This window comes from Haliotis rubra, unplaced genomic scaffold (genome assembly GCF_003918875.1).
Source record: "Haliotis rubra isolate DU_JTF1 unplaced genomic scaffold, ASM391887v1 Scf217, whole genome shotgun sequence".
Taxonomy (NCBI): Eukaryota; Metazoa; Mollusca; class Gastropoda; order Lepetellida; family Haliotidae; genus Haliotis; species Haliotis rubra.
The window spans coordinates 924,674-937,182 of NW_025766192.1; the positions used below are offsets into that span (position 1 = coordinate 924,674).

General features: G+C 38.5%; 1 protein-coding gene across 1 annotated transcript; it reads left to right on the forward strand.

Moving 5' to 3' along the window:
* Positions 1–2,742: 2,742 nt before the first annotated feature.
* LOC124277020 (putative nuclease HARBI1) lies at positions 2,743–5,193 on the forward strand. Its single transcript, XM_046712673.1, has 3 exons — positions 2,743–2,906; positions 3,698–3,820; positions 4,959–5,193. The coding sequence occupies exons 1-3, from the start codon at positions 2,743–2,745 to the stop codon at positions 5,191–5,193; spliced, it is 522 nt and encodes a 173-aa protein (XP_046568629.1).
* The last annotated feature ends 7,316 nt before the right edge of the window (positions 5,194–12,509 follow it).

The window sequence follows — 12,509 nt, forward strand, 5'->3', positions numbered from 1 at the left end:
GAACTTAGAATCGGTTGGGATGTTTTCGAAAATACACCTACACGAACGCTGAAGTGCGCTTTCCGCCATATTAGATAGTGTTTACAAAATCACGTTTCGCGGAGGTCGGTATTGAGACGCCAATTACATCATGTATATTTCATATTCAGCTGCGACAAATGCATGACTGAATTCCCCATACATTTTAGAATCAAATTACAAATAGTCTTTGTCACCAATACCAATTGTCTAGATGAAATGAAACAAACGATATTGGGTGTGAAAACGAACGCTGTGCTCGAAAGACAGCGCTTGTTTGAAATGTAAACAAAGACAAATTCTGATTTTACACTGCGTAGTTTTTTCTGAAAATTTCCGACACCAAAACGTCTATTCATTGCTTGCAATGATTCAATACCTTAAGAATGTGCATGGAAAGAGTATCGTAGCAAGAAATAGGAAATTAAATATAGATACAATGCAATGATTTGATAATTCATAAGAAATTGTCAACGTTTCCCTGTGGCGTGACGCCATGACTGACGCAAAATCAAGCATCTAGCGACAACGGTAATTATCAGCATTTCTAGCTTCTTCTCTAACTTAAAGTTAAAATGATAAAAACATATAACAATACACAGATAGTCAGAATCATTCTGATTACTTAAATCTCATATTTATGTACAAACGATCCCTGAATCATGGGAAGGGTCCTCGCAAAATCCTGGGCACCCTTGTCAGCGAAGCCGCCATTTTGTAAGAAATCGGTCATTGGTAGTGATGTCATACGTCAACATTGTTGTACATATTAGGCAATTTCATTAAGGTGAAGGTCGGTCCAGTGAACACACTCGCCCTGTCCTTCCGATTACAGTTTCAGTATCATGATGTATATTTTGCGTATCGTTGAGATATTTTTTTATGAAACTAATTTCAGTATCTACATTTAGCCATGTTCAATATCTTACACGTGGATATAGCGTATACGTTTTTTATTCGTTGAAAGTTTTTGATTGTTTAAATAATATTTACATAAGAAAGTGACACATTTAGTGTAGTACACCATATTCTAAACCTTTGCACAAGTGTTAGAATCAAACGTAGCCGTAACTGCAACATGTACTTTAGTTCCTATGAGGTACAAGATTCAATACATTGGGACTAATATTGCAGTTTCATATGAAGGTTAATAAAAAGCGATGTAATTCAACCTTATAAGTAAAACTGATAATATAAATGAAAATGATTTATAGATTTTATGAAATGTGTATGCACACATATCTAAAGGAATTGTCTTGTTCATTAAATTTGTTTGTGTCGTTTTATACACAAAACAATGATGTACATATTGATTGGCCCTCAGCATACCAATGTCGTCGTTTTCCGACGTCGCAAAATACATAAAACAAGCAATGACGTCAACTAAAATGTTGTAATCTATTCAGTAATTTCATTACATTTGAAGATATGGCTAGTACTCAGTTAATAATAATGCAAAATTAGTCAAAATACATCTACACAAACAGGAGAATATGGGAATCTAAGAACTCATTTACATATCGGATAGGGCCAACCAAGTCGCTATTACGTGCTTTCTCATGTAGTACATTGTCATCTTTTCTTATAAATTGTGAAACTATGAAAGTGTCGAAAGAGTTCCAAAGTCTTATTTACACACCGAGATCTTTTAAACAATGAAGTGAAATGAGATACATAATTATCTACACACTAATGTCGTCTTTCGCGTCGCCTATGACATATACTACAATGGTGTCATCTTTCCTATAATTTCATGGCACGTGGAGCCTAGTTCTCTGTTAATGACAGTGCAACATTAGGCAACACATCTACACAGCAGGAGATTATGGTTATCTAAGAACATAATGGCACATCAAGTAGACTATCGATTTCGCTAATACGTCCACTCTCATGTTGTACATAGAGAATACTACACGAGGTCTCACTACATACGAATTATACAAAATGAGTGTCCTTCCTGTGGTATCTGACCGAGCGAAAGCGAGCTCAGAAACCATAGGAAGGTCACGACTTTGTGGTATTTTATTTATTACCCACGTCTTACATGCATTAAATTGACAAAGAAGCGTATATTTGTTATTGTTATGGTTTCAAACCGAAACCGGTTTCATAAAGAGGTTGCGGAAGAAGTTTGTTCAGGGCCCCGTTCCTCAAAGCAATCGTTACGCTACAATAGTTGTAAATCACTACAATCCAATTGTAACTTTAACTTACAATCACTCCACCGTTCCTCAAAGCAATTGTAAGTTACAATAGTTGTAAGTTACAATCACTTCCGTAAGTTGCTTATGACCGTCTGTAACTTACTTACGATCGATTGTTGCGTATAAACAAGATGGCGGCGTTTGCTGTAATTCATAAACAGAGGAGACAGAAATTTGGCCCTGAGAGGATATTTCGAGACCGTAGTCGTGTTCTTGTTGTTAACAATGACGCTGTAATATGTTCAAGGTACAGAATGCCGAGGGCTTCTATTCTTAAACTGGTAAGCATGCTAGAACCTGGGTTGTCCTCGAACACCCAGCGTTTATATGCAATCTCGGTAGAAAACAAGGTTTTGATTACTTTGCGATATCTTGCTAAGGGCGGATTTTTCTCCGAGCTTGGAGAAATCCATGGCACCGCAAAGTCAAGTGTATGCAGGGTGATTCACCCAACGATCAGAGGAATAATTGAAGTATTGAACAATATACATTTTCCTCTGTCGAATCAGCACCTCATACCATGATTGGCTTTTATGAGATCAGTGGCTTTCCAAAAGTGTTAGGATGTGTTGATGGAACTCTCATACCGATCAAGCGTCCCCCCATCGATGTCGAGCAAGCGTACGTTTGCAGGAAGGGCTACCATGCCATCAACGTACAGGGGATCAGTGACCACACACTAAGGTGAGTATTGTTTACAGTTACGCTGATCGAAAACCGGTATTTTCACATGCAATCGGAAAACTTCGTAACACTCGGAAATCTTCGGATATTTCCGTTTTTAAATTGTTCCTTTCCTTGTTTCATTTGTGCCAAACATTATTTACATTTTTATTTTGTCATGATTAAAAGTTTTTATTAAAGCCAAATCAAGCATTGTGATTTTGTTGTGTTTTTGCTTTATAAATCAAGCATTAACTCGACTATAAGTAGTTTTTTGTTAAAAAAGACTTCTTGCAATATATTGCAATACATATCGCAATACATGCTTTCGTATCGGAATATATCGCAATGTGAAAATTCCCTGCAATACCAACCCCTGTTACTAACATCTTCCGCTGTTGTGGTGTTAGGAGTTTACGTGGATGAGGAGATAACTCTAAATCTATTTCCTGTCTATGATGACAAGACTTTAAAATTTGAAAATAAACGTCCATAAAATATTAATTGTCTTAGTAATTTTCCGGTTAAAGGAATATTTATGGAAACAAATTATTGTGAAATATTCTTATGTAGCAGTTCATTTTTATGCTTATGAAGGATATATTTTCAATTTGCTATCATCATATTTTTTGAATTTTATTATTAACATATTTTGTAATAATAATACGTGTATGCATTATAAATTTCCAACAAGAAAAAAATAATGCCTGCCTTTCAGCACAGACAAAACAGATAGATTTCACATTCCTTGACATCTGTTACAAACAGTGATTTACACATAATGACATAATTGAATTTGTTTTGACTTGCAGAATCAGCAATGCAGTTGCAAAATGGCCAGGCTCAAGCCATGACTCCTCTATATTGAACAACAGTCAAGTTGCAGAGCTCCTTGACACTGGGAACCTGCCAGGGGTATTGCTCGGAGACTCGGGGTTAGTATCATTTACCTCAAACAAAATATACTGTGATACTATTGACATAATCTTCTGTCTGATTAACCCCCAAAATGAGAGTAACCAATAAATTTTCATATTTCACAATATATTAAATAATTAAAGGAAATACTGAAATAGTTGAATAATTTTGGTATAATGTTGGTAGATTTGCTACTAAATGACTTGTGATTACATGTAAAAAATTGTATACTGTTCCACAGTTACGGATGTAAGCAATGGCTCTTGACCCCAGTACTGGAGCCCAGAAGGAAAGCTGAACAAAAGTATAACACCGCCCACATGAAAACTCGCAACACCATCATGATGTTTATCGATTTAGTAACATAACTGTTTTATAACAATATTTCTGTCACGTTACAAGTTTGTTAAATCAATATTGAAAGATAATCAGATTCGATTATCTTCCAACAAAGAATGAATAACTTGAAAGGACCACACAAAAAGGAATGGATATTGTTATATTCTCAAGTAACAAGGTAACATAAGTCAACAATTTGACATAGAATTTATAAGAAATGGTCATATCTATCCTGTGTTAATGTTAAAAAGTTTAGAATAGCACTGGCACGATTCAGATGCTCTTCTCATGATTTGTTGATTGAAAGAGGCAGATATATGAATAATAAAAAGAGAAAATAGAATATGTACACTTTGTAATTTTAACGAAATAGAAGATGAATTACATTTTCTCCTAATATGTCCATTTTATGACCAGTTGCGAACAAAATATATTAAAAGATATTACTATGTCCATCCAAATGTGATAAAATTCTCTTCACTGTTAAGTAGTAAAAATCCAGTTCTTCTACAAAATATTTCAATGTTCATTTACTATGCTATGATTACCCGATCTAAATTCCTCTCAAATGTAACATAACTTTATGTACTATAGGCCTGTGGCCTTCTCAGTGCAAATAAAGATTATTATAAGAAATGGTAACATATGTAAATGACCTTATTGGTCCGATGGAAAAGGGTAAACGACTCCAGTTAAAGGTCATGGTAAATCTTGCCATTTGGCTGGTAAGAGATATATTGAATCCCTTTGGTAAAATATACTTATATTGTTCCTATTCAATTCATGGATCTGCATACAGCATTGTATATTCAACAGGTGTTTACACAAAACGACTGGTTGCCTGCCATTCAGCACTGACAAGTGTTGTAAAGTCATTATCGCATGCATGAAGCTTCACAATTACTGCATGGATGAGAAAGTGCCGCTACCAGAGCTACACGAGGAGCATGAAGACCCCTCTCATCACCATCTGGCGTCAGATGTCATCCATGCCAATGATGGACTCTCACTCAGAAACAAGATCATTCAACAAGTAATCAGCCAGTCGTAAGTATGTTGTTTTGAATGGTATGTCTAATATTAGCTCTAATACTAGCATTACAGAATTAAGATACATGACAATTTCAGTATTAACCGAATTTAAGTCAATGAATTATTGCCAAAAGAAAGTGGTTCTAAAATTATTATTATATCTAATACACTTAAATAAACTTAAAATGAACTATGTATTTTGTTAAAACAACTTATTATTTTTGGCACATATTCTGGTTTAAATATATCAAGACAATTTAAATATGAAAATTAAATTTACAGATGCAGGTCAAAATACACTTATAATATAAGATTCATTTGGAGTACAAGATCAATGCATTTCCTGTAAGGTCCATAACATTAAATACTATGAAATTGAAACAAATGCCTTGAATATTAGACTATTACTTTCCTTCAAAAAAGCTTATTTTCCCAATCAAACCGAATTGGATATCTATACAAGAAACAGGGGGATTGGGATGAAAGAGAATTGAAATACAAAAGTGGATTAAGTGGGTAAGTGATACATGCTTATATTCACTCTGACTTCATGTACATTACTAGTACATATACTAGCCACATAAAGAAACTGTGCATTGTCAAAATATTATCCCAGTTGATAAGTACGATCACAATGTCAAAGGTACATATAACCTTTAATGGAGGGATCATGAGACCATAACAAGTCGGGAGAATTTCAATTGAAAAGTCAATCACAATGACGTCACGAGTCCACAAGCGGGACAGGGGTCAAACGACCATGTCACAAGCTCAATAACGTGTATGTCCACCATCGGCATTGAGAACAGCAGTGCATCGACGACGCCTAGAGCCTATCAAACGTGCAAGGAAGGCATGTGGGATGTCACGCCAGATTCTCTCAAGTTCTGTTGCAAGGTCAAGAACGTTATCTGGCGGATGAGGAAGACGGCGTAGACGTCGATCCATCTCGTCCCAAACATGCTCTATCGGGGAGAGATCCGGTGAATTTGCAGGCCAAGGCTGTAAGTCAACGTTGTGGTGTTGCAAGAAATCCATAGCAACCCTTGCCGTATGAGGGCGGGCATTGTCCTGTTGGAAGGTTAACCCAGGGCCATGACGTTGCAGAAAAGGAATTGCCACAGGTCGAAGAATCTGATCCCTGTAGCCCACACCAGTTAAGTTGCCCTGAACAATCACCAAAGGAGTTCTTTGGCGTGCTGTTATTCCACCCCAAATCATCACGGAACCACCACCAAAGCGATTCCTCTCCAAGACACAGGCCTGTGCATAACGTTCTCCCACGCGTCTATGGGCACGTTGACGTCCATCACTATGGGAAATGTTAAACCTGTACTCATCTGTAAAAACAACATTTTTTCACCAAAACAAGGGTCTGCGGACATGATTTCGGCACCACATTAGGCCGTATGGCGGGACGTCGTGGTCTGATCCCATGATGACGTAAACGTTGTCGAACTGTGTTGGGGTGGATACGGCGAAGTTCTGGGATGGTTCTGGCAGTCATCACTGCAGTCTGAAACCTGTGGCGAAGATGGGTCACCCTTATCCATCTGTCCTGTCTTGGCGTTGTTACACGTGGACGTCCATAACGTGGCCGATCGATGACGCCATTTGTGTTCTGGTAGCGTCTCACCAGTGCAGAAATGGTGTTCCGGTGGCAGTGGAAATGTGCAGCCACTTGTCGTTGAGACATTTCCCCACGGACCATCCCAATGGCCTCATGACGTTGTGCAGACGTGAGCCTTGGCATGCTATGCGTTTCAATAGCCGTTTAAGTTTTTGAACGATCGCAAGGGCAGGGGTTGAGCTTTCCAAAGTGGCATTATTGTGTGGCATTCATTTGCTCTGTTTCTCTTTCCCGGAATGCACGTGCAACAACGTATTGCACGTCTCAAGGACGAACCCACTGACGTCACGGAAAGTGGCACGTGCATGCATGTTGGATACATGTCACTAATCTCTGAGTTTAAATCCTTATGTGTCTACACAGGTTTGATAAATTTAGATTTTCAATTTTTGTATACACAGTTTCTTTATGTGCCTAGTTTATAATCGAAAAAACCCGATGGACATAATTTTGTAAATTTGCACATTGGTTTTTCCATTCATACCTCTATGAACCGGAAAATACACAATCAATGCTCATAATTAATTATAATTAAAAAGAAATATGATATCTACCAAAGTTATATGGCTTAAACATATTTATATTTCCAAAGAAATCTGGATCGGTAAGAAAGCAAAATTTGCTTATGTAAACTCTCCAGGTAATGAGTTAACACAGTTGGTTATTATACGTTGTATAAGATAGTGCTATACATAATTACACAAATGGAATATGTAAAGTCAGTACTTTGAAGTCAAATTATTTATTATTAACAATCATATAAATTTACGCAGGCATATATTACGAGATTGATAAACATTCCAGGCGAAGAAATATACATACCTACATGGGCGTGACGTGTATCGGGTGATTGTGTAATTTATTGTTGACGAAGGTTTCGGTAGGTCTGGCGTTCTAACGGAAATAAGCAGTGAACAATATTGGTGACTTCCCACTGTGACCACTTACGACAATGACTACTGCTTTCACCGTCGTCACGAATAATCACAAAAAAAATTGAATCGCGAAAAAATCATTGTGGTCACTCGTTCTGGTCACATCTACACCGGGTACCTTTCTGTAAGCACAGACGTTCCCCAGCTTGGCAATAATGACGGCATTGAAGACAGGATGTAAGTGAGTTAGTAAGTATAGTGTTAGGTCGATTTTTCAGTTTTTCATATATGGTACCTATGCTGGGAAACAAACCCGGGCCTTCGGTGTGACTTGCGAACTCGTCATCCACTGTGCTATCCGACCGCCCTTAAAGATTATGAATAGCATAGATTTTGTTGACGCGACAAGGGGAAACCGGTTTCTTACAATCCGAAAACCGTATCGAGAGGTGTGACGTACCTTCAGCCTTGGGTGTATGTTTGTGAACAGACAGAAACCTGCGATACATTTCCCTTGTTGATGTGTCCCCTGGAGCACCGGTTCCAGTCTCCCGTGTGTGTGTGTGTGTGTGTGTGTGTGTGTGTGTGTGTGTGTGTGTGTGTGTGTGTGTGTGTGTGTGTGTGTGTGTGTGTGTGTGTGTGTGTGTGTGTGTGTGTTTTCAAGTTCAATTGTTTCCGTCGCTAACCACAAAAAACGTGAAAAAAATCGTTAATTGGTTTTAATCTCGGCCGTCCTCGTTACATGTAAGGGAGACAACTCTCACAGTCTTGTAAGACGGCTTTCATTACAACTGTAGGTAACACTGAACTGTAAGGTGTCATCACTGATTTTCAGTGGATTTTCAAGCTATTTGATCCTTTCCAAATGAAATCTGTTTCTGAGAATTGTCAAGGCTGGGTATTGCACTGACTATATATATTTTGTTTTTTGGCTAATAGAATATATCACATTCACCTCAATCTGAAAAATGTAAGTAGTAAGCGACAGCTCCCCAAGTTGCTTCCAAGTTCCAAGTAGCTTCCACATGTAATCGTATCCCAATGGTGTAGATCGATGCTCATGCTGTTGATCACTGGATTGTCTGGTCTAGACTCGATTATTTACAGACCGCTGCCATATAGCTGGAATATTGCTGAGTGCGGCGTTAAACTAAACTCACTCACTCACTCACTGAATACGTTTGAGACGGTCCCTGATCAGGCTGCACAGATTGCAACTCGCTTCACAGACAGGTAATAAGATTGCGTTACCTGGAGGAATAAATGTGCGAGTTGCGAAGTACATGTATGTTAAGGAACTGTCTGTATATAATTGTCACGACAAACGACACTAAAAACGAAATAACTGCTGCTTATTATGACAAAAACACAAAGAAATATGGAACCACTTGTCTGACACGATATTAACCTGCCAGGGGCCATCGTAAAGGCACTTTGTTCGAATTGTGCTCGTAACATACTTTCACTGCCCTATAGTGAAAGTGTGTTACAAGCCCAATTCGAACCAAATGAGCGTCAGTTCTGTTTGTGGTAACTTCGCTGTGCCTGAATATGTTATTAATGTTCATCTCCGACGTGTAACATATGTTATATTTGGGATTACACTTTCTCAGTAAAGTACAGATTCTAGTACTTTTTGGGGGGCTTTGGCTGAGCGGTCTAGGCGTCTGACGTTGTGTGCTGGCGATTAAGTGCCTGACTCTGAGGGTGTGGGTTCGAATCGGGATGGGACTCAACCCCCCCAAAAGAACTAGAATCTGTACTTTACTGATAGAAAGTGTGATCCCAAATATAAAATATGTCACATTTGACCACTTTCTAAAATGGGCGTGATTTGTTTCTTTTTTGTTCTCCGCACTCAGCAATATTCCAGCTATATTGCGGCAGACTGTAAATAATCGAGTCTGGACCAGACAATCCAGTGATCAACAGCATGAGCATCGATCTACGCAGTTGGGATACGATGATGATGTGTCAACCAAGTTAGCGAGACCACTCGAGTTAGCCGCTTCTTACGAGAAGCATGGCTTGCTGAAGACAATCTCTAACCCGGATCTTCACGGGTAACGACGTGATATCTCATTGACTTCGAACAACCAGTTAGACTTGATTCTGGACCAAAATAAAATAATATACTTGAAAACTGAATTGGACAAAAAAGAACGCTGTCCATACGTTACCACAGTCAAAACGGTCATCGAAGTAAAGCAAACTGCACACTTATCTTTAGAACGAAGTACCACACACGCGAAATCATCTCACAAGATGAAGTTGAATATGAGATTTATTGATGTTCTACCGAAACACAATTCCATATCACCCCATTCACTAAAAGGGGCGGTGGGGTAGCCTAGTGGTTAAAGCGTTCGCTCGTCACGCCGAAGACCCGGGTTCGATTCCCCATATGGGCAAAATGTGTGAAGCCCATTTCTGGTGTCCCCCGCCGTGATATTGCTGGAATATTGCTAAAAGCGGCGTAAAATCAAACTCACTCACTAACTCATACACTAAAGTACGTCAACGCCAATGACGGAAAACAAGTTCATGGTCCATAATCCCCATAATGCATCGTTCCTTCTCTGAAATTAGAGTTTACTAACAATACATTCCTTCAAAGGTTTCACCGTTCTCGTTGTGGCCGTGTTTGCGATTGTTGTTTGAAGTGATAATCTCTCTCAAAAGGCGTCACGGACGGGTCATACCTCTCGAATGATAATACTGATCTCTGTCGGAAATTGTGTGCACTTTTAGATTAGTGCAGCCTTACGAAACAGGAAATAGTGCCGCGGCATCCTTGTGTGGTGTTTATGGGAGGTGATTGTGACAATGAGCTAACAATTATCCATGACCTGGCGATGACCTTGAGACTTATGCTATGGCAATAGTTGCCCTGACCCTAGAGAAACTGCTAATCAACACCGTTAACGATGTAACCACTCTACTCTGTAGAGAAGACAAAGCCCTGTCAATGTTCACAGAGAATCTATGCTAAAGGCAGACCCCTCTGTATGAGTTCGACCGTATTACGAGCATACGTTTCTCAAGCATCATCAAATAGTGAATGAGTGAGTGGGTGAGTTTAGTTTCACGCCACCTTTAGCTTAACATTCCAGCAATATCACAGCGGGGGGCATTGAGGCAGCAGATCGCCAACAACTGTAGGGAGAATACTATACTGGGGATGAGCGATTGTTGAATTGCGCGTCCATTGTCCAGTACGTTCAAGTCATGTTTTCGCTTCCCAACCTCAGAACTCTGTTTGTTTAAAGGTTAACCAACAACACTTCTTTGATATTACGGTCTTTTCAATTTCAATTTCAAGTATTTTACTTCGTGTATCTATCGTGTTTGTTTTTTAAGCATGATTGATGTTAAACTTTGGTAAAGTTTACTTTGATCGTCACTTTAGACAGAGGTCTATTTTTCTTGCTAAAGGAAATCTTAAGAATATAAAATAGTTTCTCAGCACGAAAAGGTAATAGCTAGATTGTTCAAAGGGTGTTCATAGCACGTGTAGCGATCTCAGTCGAGATATTGTGTGTCTGGAAAATGTGAAAACATATAGTCTTAAAAAAGAGTTTTAATTATTCAAAAGAACAACCTTTGATGCATTTACATGAAATATTCCTTCAGGCACAGCATCCTCTGAATAGTCTATTCACACGATGTCATTTAATGTTTGATCTCATTTTTGTATTTGAGACTTCAGAAGTCCCCGAGTACATGATCCCATACAGTTGGGTGGTGTTCCAGGAAGGCCTCCCAGCACTACGACCTAACACCCTCTACGTTCATCTCTGTGATGTTACATGCAGAAAGGTCTCTAAGATGATATCTGTTAGCTCATAACAGTGAGTTCATTCAAATCACATGTTGTCCCTTGTTGAGCACAACATTGCTGTTTATAGATGCTGTAATATGGTTAGGGCATCATTGTTTTTATGTGTTTCACGTAGCCACCAAATCCTGAACCTTGGTCGGTCGGTCGGTTGGGAAAAATAAATAAATAAAAACATTATTAAAGACAAAATTATTTGAATAATGTTTTTGATTCTCATTTATTGTAATTCTTATTACAATTTCTCGCGTTCTTTGGACTTGTGGCGGCGACTGGTCAAATGATAAACATTATATATGACGAGGCGGTACGGTTTAAGTTCGAGTGTTGGAATAATAAAACTTGTTGGTTTTTTTGGGGGGGTGGGTGTCTTCAATAAAATTAGAAGGGTCGGTCGGGCGATGGGAAACACAGAAAATACAAATGCTGCCCCTAGTTGTGGCTTTAGACTTTCATTTGACCCTCTGACACGCTGTGATAAAGGAAACATGCTTCTCAAACTGTCCTTTCTACCTTCGTACTCACTCAAAGTACTCCAGTTGATTACAATAGTTTATACCAGTTGCCATCGCCTGTCGCAATGGCTTGTTTTCAAATTCACGTTGTAGTTACAAGTTGTGAGTCCGTTTTTATGTTCACTAATTGTTGTGAATCCGTTTTTATGTTCACTAATTGGTTACTTAGCAGTCTTTATAAGCTTTATACATAAAAGGGAAACATTGGTAAAGTTAATGTAACCAAACCTTTTTCATTTTTATTACAAAATATTACATCTGTTTAAGGACATGAACATGAGTGTGAGTCTGTTAAATTTGAGCAGAGCAGTATTCCAGGCATATCTTGACTGAAAATGAGTGAATGAAACTAAATTAATGACTCAAATCAATCTTCGTCTTTTCATCATGATAAAACAAACAATGCAAGCTGAAACCACCAACAAAAGTAAGAGATTGAATGTGGGAACGGTTGGAGTGAGTGAGTGAGTTTAGTAT